Below are 14,372 nucleotides of genomic sequence, written 5' to 3'. Positions count from 1 at the left end.
TCTATGACAACCACAACAACGCCGCACTGATCAACAAGCATTCAGAATATTTTCAAGTTAAAAAGCTGTAAATGTTGTAGTTGTGTAAAATGTCTCACACACAGGCCGAAGGAGTTATAAGAAACATCATCCGAGAAATCGCGCAGACGTGTTTAAGCAGAGGACAGACTCTGACAGAGACGCTCATCGCGTTCATGGTGAGTGATTGTGTTTTCAGGATAATAGACATAAATGCTGTAGCTCTGACATTTAATGTGTTTCCAGGTCAAAGCTGTTGTTCTGGACCCCAGGAATCATTTTAACGTGGACAGGACTCTTACAAAGCAAGATGTGCAGAAACTCATAGAGGTAAATGCAGAACTAGTGTTTACAAAAGCTTTAAAACTGCTTCATTTACAATACAATAACTTACCTTTAACTTATATTTAAATTAGTAATTTAGCAGATGCTTTTATCCAAAGCGACTTACAAATGAGGATAATGGAGGCGATCAAAATCAAGTCTCAGTTTGACTAATGCAGTTTGTTTTTGTTAATAATAGAATAAATAAGAAAACAGATAGAATAGAAAAAGAAAAGAGTTAAAAATAATTTTCTGTTAACCTTTTAATTGTCCGTGCACTCTGCAAAAAATGCTTTTCTTTGTTTGTTTTTTTTTGTTTTTTTGTTTTTTTGTCGTTTCCAGCCAAAATATCTAAAAAATCTTAAATCAAGAAGGATTTTCTAGACAAGTAAAAATTATGTTCTTGTTTTCAGAAAAAAAAAACAAGTCAAAATGAAGTGAGTTTTTGCTTAGAAACAGGCAAAATAATCTGCCAATGGGGTAAGAAAAGTAATCTTGTTTTCTGTTTGAAATATGTTTTTTTTTTCTTACTTCATTGGCAGATTATTTTGCTCGTTCTAAGCAAAAACTCACTTCATTTTGACTTTTTTCTGAAAACAAGAAAATATTTTTTACTTGTCTAGAAAACCCTTTTTGATTTAAGAGTTTTTAAATATTTTACCTGGAAACAAGACAAAATATATATGTCGTTGAAAAGGTCTATGACTCCTAAATATATATTTTACCAGTTTTAACAATAATAGATTTATGACAAGAGTGCACCTCAAAAATCAACATCATCGGTCAAGTTCTTCTGAAAGTATTTTTTTGTTGTTGCCTTTTTCCCTATCATGTTTTAGAAATCATCATCAACTACGGTATATATCATTTTAAAGCTTAAAATCTCAAAATTCATCCTTTGAAATGCATTTTAAAATCTGATTTTGCATTACCATTGAAATGGTCCTTCAAAATCATTTTACAATATGTGTTTGTTCATGAGTTATAACAATTTAAGTTTGGATAGTGCACATTTACATTTATGTTAAAAAATGGAGGTGGCAGATAGAGGGTTACTTATATAATAAATAAAAAGAAAACGAATAGATAGAATACAAAACGAATAGAAGAGTTGCAGTTAGAAAATGAATAGAGTGCCTTAATGTTCAAGTTTTTTTTTAACGAATAGAATAAGATTTAGAGTGCCAAATAAAGATGAAATGTGTTTTAGATTATTAAAAAAAGGTTTTTAGATGTGTTTTAAATGATAAAGTTTACTTCAAACTTTCTAGTCAGGTGTTTTTTTTAGCATCAAAGTTTGTCTTTTCAAACCTCACTATCTAGTTAATAAATAAAAGATCATTTATATGCAGGAGCAGGAAGTGTAACGTGTCTTTGATTCAGTGACAGTAATTGTCTTTCATGTCTTCAGCTGTGTGTGGACAAACTCATGGACCAGACGAGTCCCACTCTGAACACCATTAAGATGCAGGTTTACTTTGACATGAACTACACATCTCGACGTAAGTGTATAAATGAACATGAACAATAAAGATAAGGTAGAACAGAGATGAGCTGGACCTGCATGTGTGTGTCTCCTCCACTAATCCAAACACATATGTGACCCTGGACCACAAAACCAGTCATTAGAGTCAATTTTTTTAATATAATCTGTATAAATCAGCTTTCCATTTATGTATGGTTTATTAGGAGAGGACAATGTTTAGCCAAAATACAACTATTTGAAAATCTGGAATCTGAGGGTGCAAAAAAAAATCTAAATATTGATATTGTCAAAATGTGCAATGCACATTACTAATCAAAAATTATGTTTTCATATATTTACGGTAGGAAATTTACAAAATATCTTCATGGAACATGATCTTTACTTAATATCCTAATGATTTTTGCATGCAAGAAAAATCGACCCATGAATTGTTGGCTATTGCTACAAATATACCTGTGCTACCGAAGACTGGTTTTGTGGTTTAGGGTCATATATTAGGTTAACTGACTGCATCAAGCGTATGCGTGAGTGTGTGTGATTGACTGTGTGTGTGTCAGGTGAGTTTCTGGAGGTTCAGGAGAGGGTCCTGCAGTCACGTCTGCTGTCGCTGAGCAGAGAGATCACAGACTCTCGAGCAAAGACCAGAGAGGACCTGAAGAACCTGTATGGGAAAATAGTCAGCTATGCCATACAGCGCTCCAACCTCGGCTCGGCCACAGACATTAACACTGTCAGAGAAACCACAGGTACTGGCATTAAACAGCATTCATGTAGTAGTTTGGAGGACCCTGTGTATATAGCCTACAGTGCGTGCAGAATTGATATTCTGATCTTTTTTTTTTCTTCCTAGCACATTTTACAAATTCCAAACCACATCGATCTTAATAACTAATATTAATTTTGATCATTCATTTTTATCATTTATAAGTCATATATAATTTTTCATAAAGGCTGGAAGTGAAAAACTTCTTATATTCAGGTGTGCATAATTATTAGGCAGGTTTTTTTTTACAGATAGCCTATTAAAGAAGAATCAGTCTATTTGTATTTCACAACACTTCAGCATGTTATTCTTATTAAGTGAGGGTCATTTTTTAGGATATTTTTACTCAAGCACACATTGACACATTGCACTTCTGGAGACTCCAGGTAGGTTGCAGCTTTGGAAAATAATGGTGCTGGAGACTAAATGGTTTCACACCTAATTCTTTGCCTTAATTCTTAATTCTTTTGCAGTTAACATGTCTTTTCTTCTCCACCTGATTTTTTTTTCTGACCATGCTGATCCAATGAGCATTTCGCTGTCCAATGGTCATGCCTTAACTTTGCAATTTCTGTATTGCATTAGCTTGAAATATTCCTCATGGGCATTTAATCATTTTTGACTTTTCAGTCTGAGTTAAATCTCTTTTTTGGTTCATTTTATCTGTAAACAAAAACATGCCTAATAATTATGCACACCTGAATATGAGAAGTTTTTCACTTCCAGCCTTCAAAGACAATTATATATCACTTAGAAATGATTAAAAACACAAATAAAAGTAGTTATTAAGATTGATGTAGTTTGGAACTGGTAATATGTGACCCTGGACCACAAAACCAGTCTTAAGTCGCTGGGGTATATTTGTAGCAATAGCCAAAAATACATTGTATGGGTCAAAATTATTGATTTTTCTTTTATGCCAAAAATCATTAGGAAATTAAGTAAAGATCATGTTCCATGAAGATTTTTTGTAAAATTCCTACTATAAATATATCAAAATGTAATTTTAGATTAGTAATATGCATTGTTAAGAACTTAATTTGGACAACTTTAAAGGTGATTTTCTCAGTATTTTGATTTTTTTGCACCCTCAGATTCCAGATTTTCAAGATGATGTATATTTTTTTACTTTTATGATTGGTTTTGTAGTGTAGGGTCACATATGTGCTCTGAAAAAGACCTGTACAAATACAGTACTGTTAAAAAAAGAAACAAAAATAGTATATTTCTGTTTCAATGAAATGCTGTTCTTTTGGTCTTTCTATTCATCTGTGAATCCTGAAAAAAAAAAAATTATTACAGTTTCCACAAAAACACTGGGTAGCACAACAGCTTTCAATATTGATAATAATTAGAAATGTTTCTTGAGCAGCAAATCAGCATATTAGAATGATTTCTGAAGGATCATGTGACACTGAAGACTGGAGTAATGATGCTGGAAATTCAGCTTTGATCAAATAAATTATATTTTAACTTCTGCTGATAGAGCATTTCTACAGTTTTTGATCTTGTGTGATGCTGTGTTTATGGCACTAGGTGTCAGTGCAGCCAGTGTTATGGCAGTTTAAGATGACAGCATGTTGTATGTTTGTTCCAGCGGCTCTACAGAGCATCTTTCCTCAGTCTCAGCTGGCGACCTTCATGTCTCTGCTGAAACAAGACAAAGAGCAGCAGCTGAGTGAACTCACTCTGATCGTCAGCGGCATACGCCTCTTCAACAAGGACAGCAGGAAAGGAGGAGAGGGCATCCAGAACTGTACGTGTGTCTCCCTGAGTTCACTCTTAATGACTGTGACATTAGTGCTTATTTCTCCATGTGTGTTTCCCTCCTGCAGTGCCATCCATCCTGAACGAGACGGTGCCTGCCGCAGCCGCAGATATAGAGAATCAACTGGCAGAGTCTCAGCGCTTGGCCTGGCAGTACACAGCTCTGCTGGAGAACATCTATGAGCAGGACACAAAGCACACAGAGTGTCCCATCCACCCCGACCTGCTCAAACAGGCTCTGTATAACACAAGACAACATGAAGCCTTCCTCACATTCATACTGGTGGGTTTCACTGTTCACATTATTGGATGGTTCATCAGGTTTCTCTTATCTTATTTCTGGTCTCTGTCTTAAAGGAGTAGTTCACTTCCAGAACAAAAATGTAGAGATAATGCTCTAATACTCACCCCCTTGTCATCCAAGATGTTCATGTCTGTCTTTCTTCTTTGTAAAGAATTTTTTTTGTTTTTTTGAGGAAAACATTTCAGGATTTCTCTCCATATAGTGGACTTCTATGGTGCCCCGAGTTTGAACTTTCAAAATACAGTTTAAATTCAGCTTCAAAGTGCTGTAAACAATCCCAGCCATTAATGAAAGGGTCTTATCTAGTGAAACGATTGGTTATTTTTTGTTAAAAATTACAATTTATACACTTTTTAGTTTAACTCTTTTTTATTGGCACTTTTCAGTCAGAGAGCTATTACATATGAGAAAACAAAAGCTTATACAATGTTTCCACAGTCTAACAAAACAAAGATATTGCATGTCAATTAGGACATATTTCTTACTCTCTGAACTATTTTCAGACCAATATAAATACAATAGAAAACACAAAAGAAAGAAAACAGAAAATAAAATAGATAAATAAAATGTAAATAAATAACAACAAAACATGTAAGATATTGAAACAATAATCGGTATATTAAATTAACAAGTAGCACCTGTGTGAGTCCTTATTTCAGACACTTTCTTTTCCTATTACCCTCCTAGACAAGTTTTAAACATTCAGGACAAGAGAACAGACATGCATAAACAAATTCCAGTATGTGAAACCGGGTTACATGAGAGAGAGAGAATACAAAAGGCTGTTATTTTTATTTTTTAAAATACAGCAAGAAGGGTTGCCAAATTGAATAAAAGTCTTCTGCTTTGCCCTTAATTGTATATCTAATTTTTTCTATTTGGATAAACTGCAACAAATCGTACATCCAATGAAAATAGTTGGGAGGAGACGGGTTTTTCCAATTCAATAATATAATTCTTTTGGCAATTATTAAGCAAAAGGCCAATGCATTTGATTGCAAAGATGACAGCGATACATTTGTCGGGTTAAGACCAAACAGTGCCACTAAAGGGTTTCAATTTATACACTTTTTAACCTCAAATGCTTGTCTCTCTCTGCGATGTGCATGAGTAGTCTGTGCATTTCTGGTTCAAGATAGTTAAGGTATTTGTTTATGAATTATAACAGTTTAAGTTTGGATAGCACATTCACATCTACGTTCAAAAATGGGGTGACAGATAAAGGGTTAATCATATAATAAATAAAAAGAAAACAGATAGAATACAAAAATAATAGAGAAGCTAATGTTAGTTAACACTCTATTCAGTTAGAAAACAAATATAGCGCAAGTCTTTAAGGTTCAAGTTTTGTTTAAAGAATAGAAAAAGAATTAGAGTGCCAAATAAAGAGAGAGGGTGCTCGCTGCAGAGCCATATGGGAGGAGCTGGAGGTAATGGGTGGAGATAGACACCTAACCACACCCTAACCCTACCCCTTACCCTATCCCTAACCTTAACTCCACCCATTTGTTCACTCAGAGGTGGAGCTGGACATCAAGAGAGGTGGAGCTGGAGGCCATTTGGCTCTGCAGTGAGCAGTACTTGGATAAAGATGAAAGATGTTTTTAGATTATTAAAAAAGGGTTTTAGATATGTTTTAAATGATAAAGTTTGCTTTCTAGTCAGGTGTTTTTTTAGCATCAAAGTTAGTCTTTTCAAATCTCACTAGTTAATAAATAAAAGATCATAATAAACTCTCAACTTATTTTCTCCCTCAATTAAAAAAAATATTTCAATATCATCCTACATCGCTGCAGAAGTACAGACCAAGTGTTTACAAAGTGAACGTGCAAAGAAGATCAAACACCCTTAACAAAAGAGGTAAAACGGCCATGTAGGATGATTTTGAAGTTGAGGAGAAAATGAGATGGGAGTTTTTGGACATCCCTAACTGTCTTGAACTGGTAAAAACAGTTCAGGCAGAGCAAGACAAGCATTTGTGGTTAAAAAGTAAATAAATTGTAATTAAAATAGCTGAGGGCTAGGATCGTTTGGAGTCATTTAAAGCTGCATTTAAACTGCATTTTAGAAGTTCAAACTTGGGGCACCATAGAAGTCCACTATATGGAGAGAAATCCTGTAATGTTTTCCTCAGAAAACTATTTCTTTATGACTGAAGAAAGAAAGACTTGAACATCTTGGATGACAAGAGGTAAATCCGTACATTTTTGTTCTGGAAGTGAACTTCTCCTATAAGAACATTAGAAAAGTGACTGATTTAACACTCTTCATGAGACACAACTCTTTCAGTCACACTGACCTGCTGTTCTCCAGTGACTTCAGCATGTGTTCATGTGGACATGGTGGAAAAGATGCCAGTTTTCACCAGTTTCAACTTAAAAACTTAAGTTTAGCAGCTGCCTTAAGTTTTTAAGTTAAATCAGCTTAAAATGACAAGTCATTTTAACTTATTACAATAAAAATGAGTTGATATAACTTGTGAGTTTAAATGACTTAAGTTGATTTAACTTAAAATCTTAAGGCAGCTGCTAAACTTAAGTTTTTAAGTTGAAACTGGTGAAAACTTTTTACAGTGTGGGAATATGACATTGATGACAGTATAATGATGTGGTGATCTGGTGTTCATGTTTCATCAGGCGGACATCATCCAGAGCGCAAAGGAAGTGACGAGGTTACAGTCTGATCTAAAGACTCGAATGACGCTCCTGAAGGACACTGTGCACACCAAGACCACAGTGCCTACATCACAAGTGTTTGTGAGTGACGTCTGCTGTTGTTCATCTGTTTGTGCTGAACGTTCACTGATAGTTCACAATCTTAGTTTTCATGAATTTATATTGTGCATTTTACAATATGTGACTCTGAACCACAATACCAGTTTTAAGTAGCACAGGTATATTTGTAGAAATATCCAAAAATAAATTTTATGAGTCAAAATGATCGATTTTTCTTTTATGCCAAAATTCATTAGAATATTAAGTAAAGATCATGCTCCATGAAGATATTTTGTAAATTTCCTACCGTAAATATATCAAAACTTAATTTTTGATTAGTAATATGCATCGCTAAGAACTTCATTTGGACAACTTTAAAAGTGATTTTCTCTATATTTAGATTTTTTTTTTGCACTCTCAAAATCCAGATTTTCAAATAGTTGTATCTCAGCCAAATATTGTTCCCTAGCAAACCATACATCAATGGAAAGCTTATTTATTCAGTTTTTAGATTATGTATAATTCTCAATTTTAAAAGAAAATGTACCCTTATGACTGGTTTTGTGGTCCAGGGTCACATATTATTACAAAAGCAACTGTACAAAGAACAGGGCCTTTTTCCCAGCAAAATCACATTTATAAAAGGGAAATGAGGAAGGAGTAGTGTAGAATGATTTTGCACTCATCGGTTTGAACGTTCATTATATAATTGGTCTGTAAACTATGGAATCTTGTTCCTGACACAGAATAAAAAAAGTTAACTGTGACATTTTATCTCACAATTTAGATTTTTTTTCCCTCACATTTATTTAGAATTGCGAGACACAAACTCAGAATTCTGGCTTTCGTTTTTTTTTCATCTCACAATTTTGACTTTTCAAACTGAATAATTTCATTATAAAAATATTTGTATAAATATTTCAAATATATAAATAAATAGAAATATATAAAAAAATAATTTTTGATTAGTAATATGCATTGCAAGAAAACTTCATTTAAACAATGTATTGTCAATATTTAGATTTTTTTTTTTTTTTTTTGCACCCTCAGATTCCAGATTTTCAAATTGTTGTATCTCAATCAAATAACAAACCACACATCACTGGAAAATTATTTCTGCTTTCAGATGATATATAAATCTCAATTTCGAAAAATTGACCCTTAAGACTGGTATATATATGTGACCCTGGACCACAAAACCAGTCTTAAGTCGCTGGGGTATATTTGTAGCAATAGCCAAAAATACATTGTATGGGTCAAAATTATTGATTTTTCTTATGTCAAAAATCATTAGGAAATTAAGTAAAGATCATGTTCCATGAAGATTTTTTGTAAAATTCCTACTATAAATATATCAAAATGTAATTTTTGATTAGTAATATGCATTGTTAAGAACTTAATTTGGACAACTTTAAAGGTGATTTTCTCAGTATTTTGATTTTTTTGCATCCTCAGATTCCAGATTTTCAAATAGATGTATCTCGGCCAAATATTGTCCTATCCTTACAAACCATACACCAATAGAAAGCTTATTTACTGAGCTTTCATATGATCTATACATCTCAGTTTTGTAAAATTTAACCTTATGACTGGTTTTGTGGTCCAGGGTGATTTGTTTTAATATTGTGTCATCTAATGCATAAACGGTATGTAATTTATACAGACATTTTAAAGCATAATCTCTGAATATAGACTGCATTGATAAAGCATTCCATGAAATTTGTTCAGGTGTCCATATGTTGTGCAACAGCTTAGAGTCTGAGAAGAGAACTTAGAGAACTGTCCATTTGAATAAGAAGTACTTCTGTTGTGTCTGTATTTTCCAGTACAATACCGCCACTATTATGATCACATATAGATTTACTGTAAGCATCACTCTTCTTGTCAGCCTCATTTCACAGCATTGGCTTCGCTCTGGACGGGGCTGGAAGGTGAGATGCTGCTACTGAGCATGCTCACTAATGTGGCGTCTGGTCTGAGAGCCTTCCTATCAGCGCAGTCTCTGCTGAGCCCAGATCAACTGGAGCTGCTTCTGCACGGACTGCAGGTGCGAACGGATGCGGACAGATGCTCTGAGACAGCAGGTGTGACGCACAAGCAGACAGAAATCACTGATGACCTTTAGGGCCAGATTCACTAATAACTTGCACCAGTGCAAACGAGTTATTCAGACATAAACTCTATCAGAGGAGAGGATTGAAATGAATCGTGGAAGGTGATTTACTAAGATTTGGTAGTCAGTTCACAGGTATTTTTTGGCATTATTTAACATCCGAAAAAGCAGGACTTAACCCATTTTATGCTGCTTTGGGTGACTGCATTAGTCATTATGGAAATGAGCTGCATCTGTGTTTTTTAATTTGCTCATTGCCAGTAGATCTGAATTTTCCACTCTTATGTGCACTTTCATGGGATTGTGCTCTCACTCTGGCCCTCAGTTTGTTTTACAACTAAATACTTGTCATATGAAATGAGTTGTGTTTCGCTCTGATATCTGATATCTGATATCTGCTTATGACTGGTCAATGGCAGCATTCTGCAGTCAGGTGTTTCTGAATAATGGACCCTAAAATTGTGTTTAACAGTCATAAGTATGTCACTGCTTTTTTCTTTCTTTTAATGTTGGGGTGAATATGTGACCCGGGAGCACAAAACTTAAGTAGCACGGGTATATTTGTATCAATAGCCAAAAATACATGTATGGGTGAACGCTGAATAAATAAGCTTTCCATTGATGTATGGTTTGATATGAAATGACAATATTTGGCCATATCATGTCAAACCATACATCAATGGAAAGCTTATTTATTCAGCGTTCACTATATATATGTATAAATCTCAATTTAAACCCTTATGATTGGTTTTGTGGTCCAGGGTCACATATGATTTGTTCTTCACAGTCTGCATGAGATTCACCCATCCGTTTATGGGCCATTCTACAGAATTGGTGCAACAAATCTCATCTCATATATATATATATATACAAGAAAGATGTAAGCAAAATCTTAATTTAATTAATTCATTAATTAATTCAATATACCCCTTCTTAGTAAATTATATATTACTGTGTTTTGTAGTGACAAATTTGAGGAGAGGACAAATATTCCAAAAACATTCTGAAACTACAATACGAGAATGAACTGCACAATTACTAGAAATGTGTACTTGGATATTATACAATTTGCATACATACAAAATTTGTGAAAAAAGACATTTTGTTCAAGACATTTCCAACTCTGACTTTGCACCTTTTCTGTAGAATGGCCCATATATATCCTATACATGTGTTTATTTGGTTTCAGAAGAGCATATTGTTGAGTCGGAGATGAGCTCGTGTGAATGGTGTTTTCGCTTTGAGGACGTGCCGCTGCAGTATAAGGGCTTTTGTGGCTTCACTCTTGTGAAGAAGAACGGCCTTTTACTGCCAGGTACAACTAATCAAACAAATAGTGTACACTGTAATTAATTAATATGTTTTTTTGATAAGACATATTACTGTCTGATTTGTTTTCCTCAGGTAATCCAAACATCGGCGTCCTAAAGCACAAGGAGAAATACTACGCTTTCAGCTCCAAGAGCGCTGCGTATGAGTTCGCCTCTGAAGCGGATGAGTTTGTGTCTGCTGTGGTGGAGATGGCCAAGAGATGGCCTGAGCTCATCCAGCTGCTCCAGCTTCATCAGGAGTTCGCCAGCGTCACGCCGTACTCTGAGGTAGCGTTCTATTACAATCTGAAGCACAATCAGTTGATGTACAAACTCAAGCGTGTTCACACAGGACTGTTCATGTCTCAGATGCAGTCAGGACAGAAACTGCTGGTGAAAACCATCTCTAAAAGTGACGCCAGCATGCAAACAGAGATACACCCTCTGGAGACCAACATTGTGAAGTCTTATGAGTGGAACGAGTGGGAGCTCCGAAGAAAAGCCATTAAACTGGTGAGAAAGAGCATCCATATAATCACCAAGGGCCTAAAACTAACTTTTTTTGCCACATCTGCCAATGGCCGGTGATGTGATCTAATTTACTGGCCAATTTTTTTTTTTTTTACCAGCTTGATTTTTTTTTACCTGATCATGATTCATTTTTCTGTAATTAAGGCGAGACACTGCAGGTGAATAGGGTAAAACAATTAACTAATAGTTATCACCTTACTTACCCAGTTAATTAATTACATTGATAACTGCAAACATTTTTGTATTACAAGTTTTCTAAAATGTTGCTTAAATATGCAAATGAGGCATTATTTAATGAAATGTGCGCTAACTTGCATACATTTCTAGTACAAAAATCCAAACACTGGATGAAGTCAGTTTCAAAATTCTTGTTAAGCGTTTTTGACATATTAGGGTCAAAAGTTTTTACAGAGAGAATTTTGTCATGCCATAATTCAGAAAAAACTTAGAACAGACAGGAAACACTATATATTTTTAACATTTTTTGGGGAATAAAATGTATAAAATGAAGCAAATTATATATGAACAAATCCCTCTGTAAAAACTTCAGGATACAGACAGGAATAAAAATGTAAAGTGTGGTGTAAGTGCTACTGAAGTGGAGATTCATGGCTCAGTGTAGGAGAAAAATTCATTTTGAGCCTTCAAAAATATGTATTGCGATTGAAATCTATTGACACAAATAGATAAAGTGCTAGAAAAGAAACACTTAACAGTGTTTTTGGTTGTTTTCTTTCCACTAGTCTGAAAAAGCACCTTAAACTTGATAGGTGCATGAAAAAAATGCGTTTTTGCCTGCAGTGTCTCCCCTTAATTATGATTAATCACTTATTTTTATTGTCATAATTTCACATTGAACCTCTGAATTAATGTAGAAACAACAAAGATAGTATATTTTAAATATGTGTTTTATGCCATAATTTAACTAAGTAGTAGGCTATTGGTACCAATACTGCTACTGGTGTCTCAGTTTTACCTATTAATTATATCCATTCAACATTACAGTATAATTGAAAGCCTCTGAAATATATAACAACTTTTAATTTAAGTGATTTTAAAACAATCTTGACAGAAACTATAAATTGTATATGCATAAACAATACAGATGAATCTTTATTCAAGCTACAAAAGTTAATCAGAGACTAGAGCAGTCGAGTGATTTGTCTTTTTTCTTTTGTTCTTTGATTTCCATCAATGACAGACTTCAGCAGGTTTCACTTTAAAAGCAGCGCTGTCTCTTTAAAACCTGATGCAATGATGTGGATCTGACACATATCTGATTTTCTCCTAATTCTTTACAATCATTTAGGACTTTATAACTCATTTAAGACTATGTTTATGAGGTAACTCACCAAAATCATGCATTTTGACATAATTGTGTGTGTTTTCGTCTGCTGAAGCACTACTGATGCGCTGTTTGAAGAGGCTCAGCCTTGAATGTGCAACCTTTCAAACTATACTTCACTGCAGCATTTATGCAGCTTAACCCCAGGTTTATTGCCACATTCTGGAGTTATGAAGAATAAAGAAGGGAAAAGTTAATCTTCCGAAATGAAGCAGCAATATCTTCTCAGGTAAAAGTTGTTAGAAGTGTGTCTAGAGACAAGCTGGCCATCACACTGCTCTGACTTTATCAGCTCGTTTGTATCCTATTAATTGCTCTTGTCTTCAAAAAAAAAAAATGTATTTGCTTATTTCAGAAACAGCAAATCTCTTTAAAACCTGTCTGTTGTTTTCACTACATTGCATAGTTTTCACTCGATCACACACATGATCTCGGTCCAGACTCCCAGCATCATCAATAAGGGAATTTGACCAGAATCTGTCTCTCTGTCTCAGGCCAATCTCAGGAATAAAGTCACACGCTCAATGCAGACCGATCTGAGTCACATGAGACGGCACAACAGCACACAGACGTTCCTCCCTAAAGACGCCGGCAGCCAGACGAAGCGAGACGGAGAGAGTAACGTACCCAAACCACAGGTGTACCTGTCTGGACTGAGAGGAGGAACAAACATGATGAAGGTGGATTTAACCAGAGCTGTTGATGAATGACCGACACACTCAGTAAACTCTCAAACCTGTTTGTCTGAATGTGTGTGTGCTTCATGAGCGCTGTGAGAAAGAGAGAAACACCTCTGTAATAACAGCTGTCACTTGTCTGTGTGTCTCCTCCTGCTCTGCAGATGTACTTGAGTGTGTTCTGGACAATGGAGATGATGAGATTTAATTAGAAGAATGTTGTAACTAAACAGTTTTGGTGACCACTGACTTCCATTATATTTTAAACATCTCTTACAATATCTTCTTTTATGTTTTCTTTTTCGAGTGAACTTTAAGTATCTGTTAAGTAGCATTAACTATTTTTATAATTAAGCTCTGGCAACTTGTTTCTACATCCACTCACTTTGTTTTTGGTCAGGGGGATGGACTTCATTGTTCGATTATTAGGGTGAAACATGTTATGAAATTGTGTGTTTGGAAATGTTGTGACTTTTTTCCAGGTCTTCTAATTACACACAGTAATAGAGAAGGTGAGTGTAAATCAATGAGAAAGAATGTTATAAAAGTCATTAATAAATTATTTGTTACTAAATGAATTACTAAAGTACATCATTAATAAATGATTGGTTATTAGCAACTTTCTGAAATATTATACAAAAATAGCTTCTTTTTTATTACATTTGTTACATTAATGTTACTAGTAAAGCACCAATATGTGACTATTATACAAAAATTTCTTTTTTTTTTTTTTACATTTCTTGTTTACATGCACTTATAAAAATGGATCCATTCCAGAATTTTCTCAAATAGCAACTTATTATTATGCAAATATTATATAAATATTATACAAAATGTACTTAGCTTTTTTATGTTGACATTTCTTATTGTTTACATGCACTTAAAAAACTGGATCCATTCCAGTGTTTCTGCACATAACAGCTTATTACACAAACGTTATATAAATATTATACAAAAACTGCTTTTTTCTCCTTGAGTTACAGCGGTCAAGGCACTGCTGAACTTCTATCCATCTATGAG

The 14,372-nt window shown here is 34.4% G+C and overlaps 1 protein-coding gene across 1 annotated transcript; it reads left to right on the top strand.

The window, feature by feature from the left end:
* The first annotated feature begins 89 nt into the window (after positions 1 to 89).
* Positions 90 to 13,772, top strand: cfap206 (cilia and flagella associated protein 206). The gene is made up of 12 exons (XM_073817090.1): positions 90 to 197; positions 265 to 348; positions 1,754 to 1,844; positions 2,386 to 2,574; positions 4,189 to 4,347; positions 4,427 to 4,641; positions 7,299 to 7,418; positions 9,265 to 9,460; positions 10,679 to 10,804; positions 10,894 to 11,087; positions 11,169 to 11,312; positions 13,170 to 13,772. Exons 1-12 carry the CDS (start codon positions 90 to 92, stop codon positions 13,383 to 13,385), a joined length of 1,842 nt encoding a protein of 613 aa, XP_073673191.1. The 3' UTR covers positions 13,386 to 13,772.
* Positions 13,773 to 14,372: the final 600 nt, after the last annotated feature.

The sequence above is a fragment of the Garra rufa genome, chromosome 13 (assembly GCF_049309525.1).
Source record: "Garra rufa chromosome 13, GarRuf1.0, whole genome shotgun sequence".
In the NCBI taxonomy this organism is placed as follows: domain Eukaryota; kingdom Metazoa; phylum Chordata; class Actinopteri; order Cypriniformes; family Cyprinidae; genus Garra; species Garra rufa.
The sequence above is the reverse complement of the archived record's forward strand: the minus strand, read 5'-3'. Positions and strand labels throughout refer to the sequence as shown.

What these genes read in the sequence shown, in the direction of transcription:
- cfap206 (XM_073817090.1), top strand. Translation starts at nt 90, where the DNA reads ATGTCTCACACACAGGCCGAAGGAGTTATAAGAAACATCATCCGAGAA. An exon ending in AGGAGAGGGCATCCAGAACT is followed by an intron (nt 4,348 to 4,426) that starts GTACGTGTGTCT and finishes TCCCTCCTGCAG; the next exon opens with TGCCATCCATCCTGAACGAG. An exon ending in GAAGAAAAGCCATTAAACTG is followed by an intron (nt 11,313 to 13,169) that starts GTGAGAAAGAGC and finishes TCTCTGTCTCAG; the next exon opens with GCCAATCTCAGGAATAAAGT.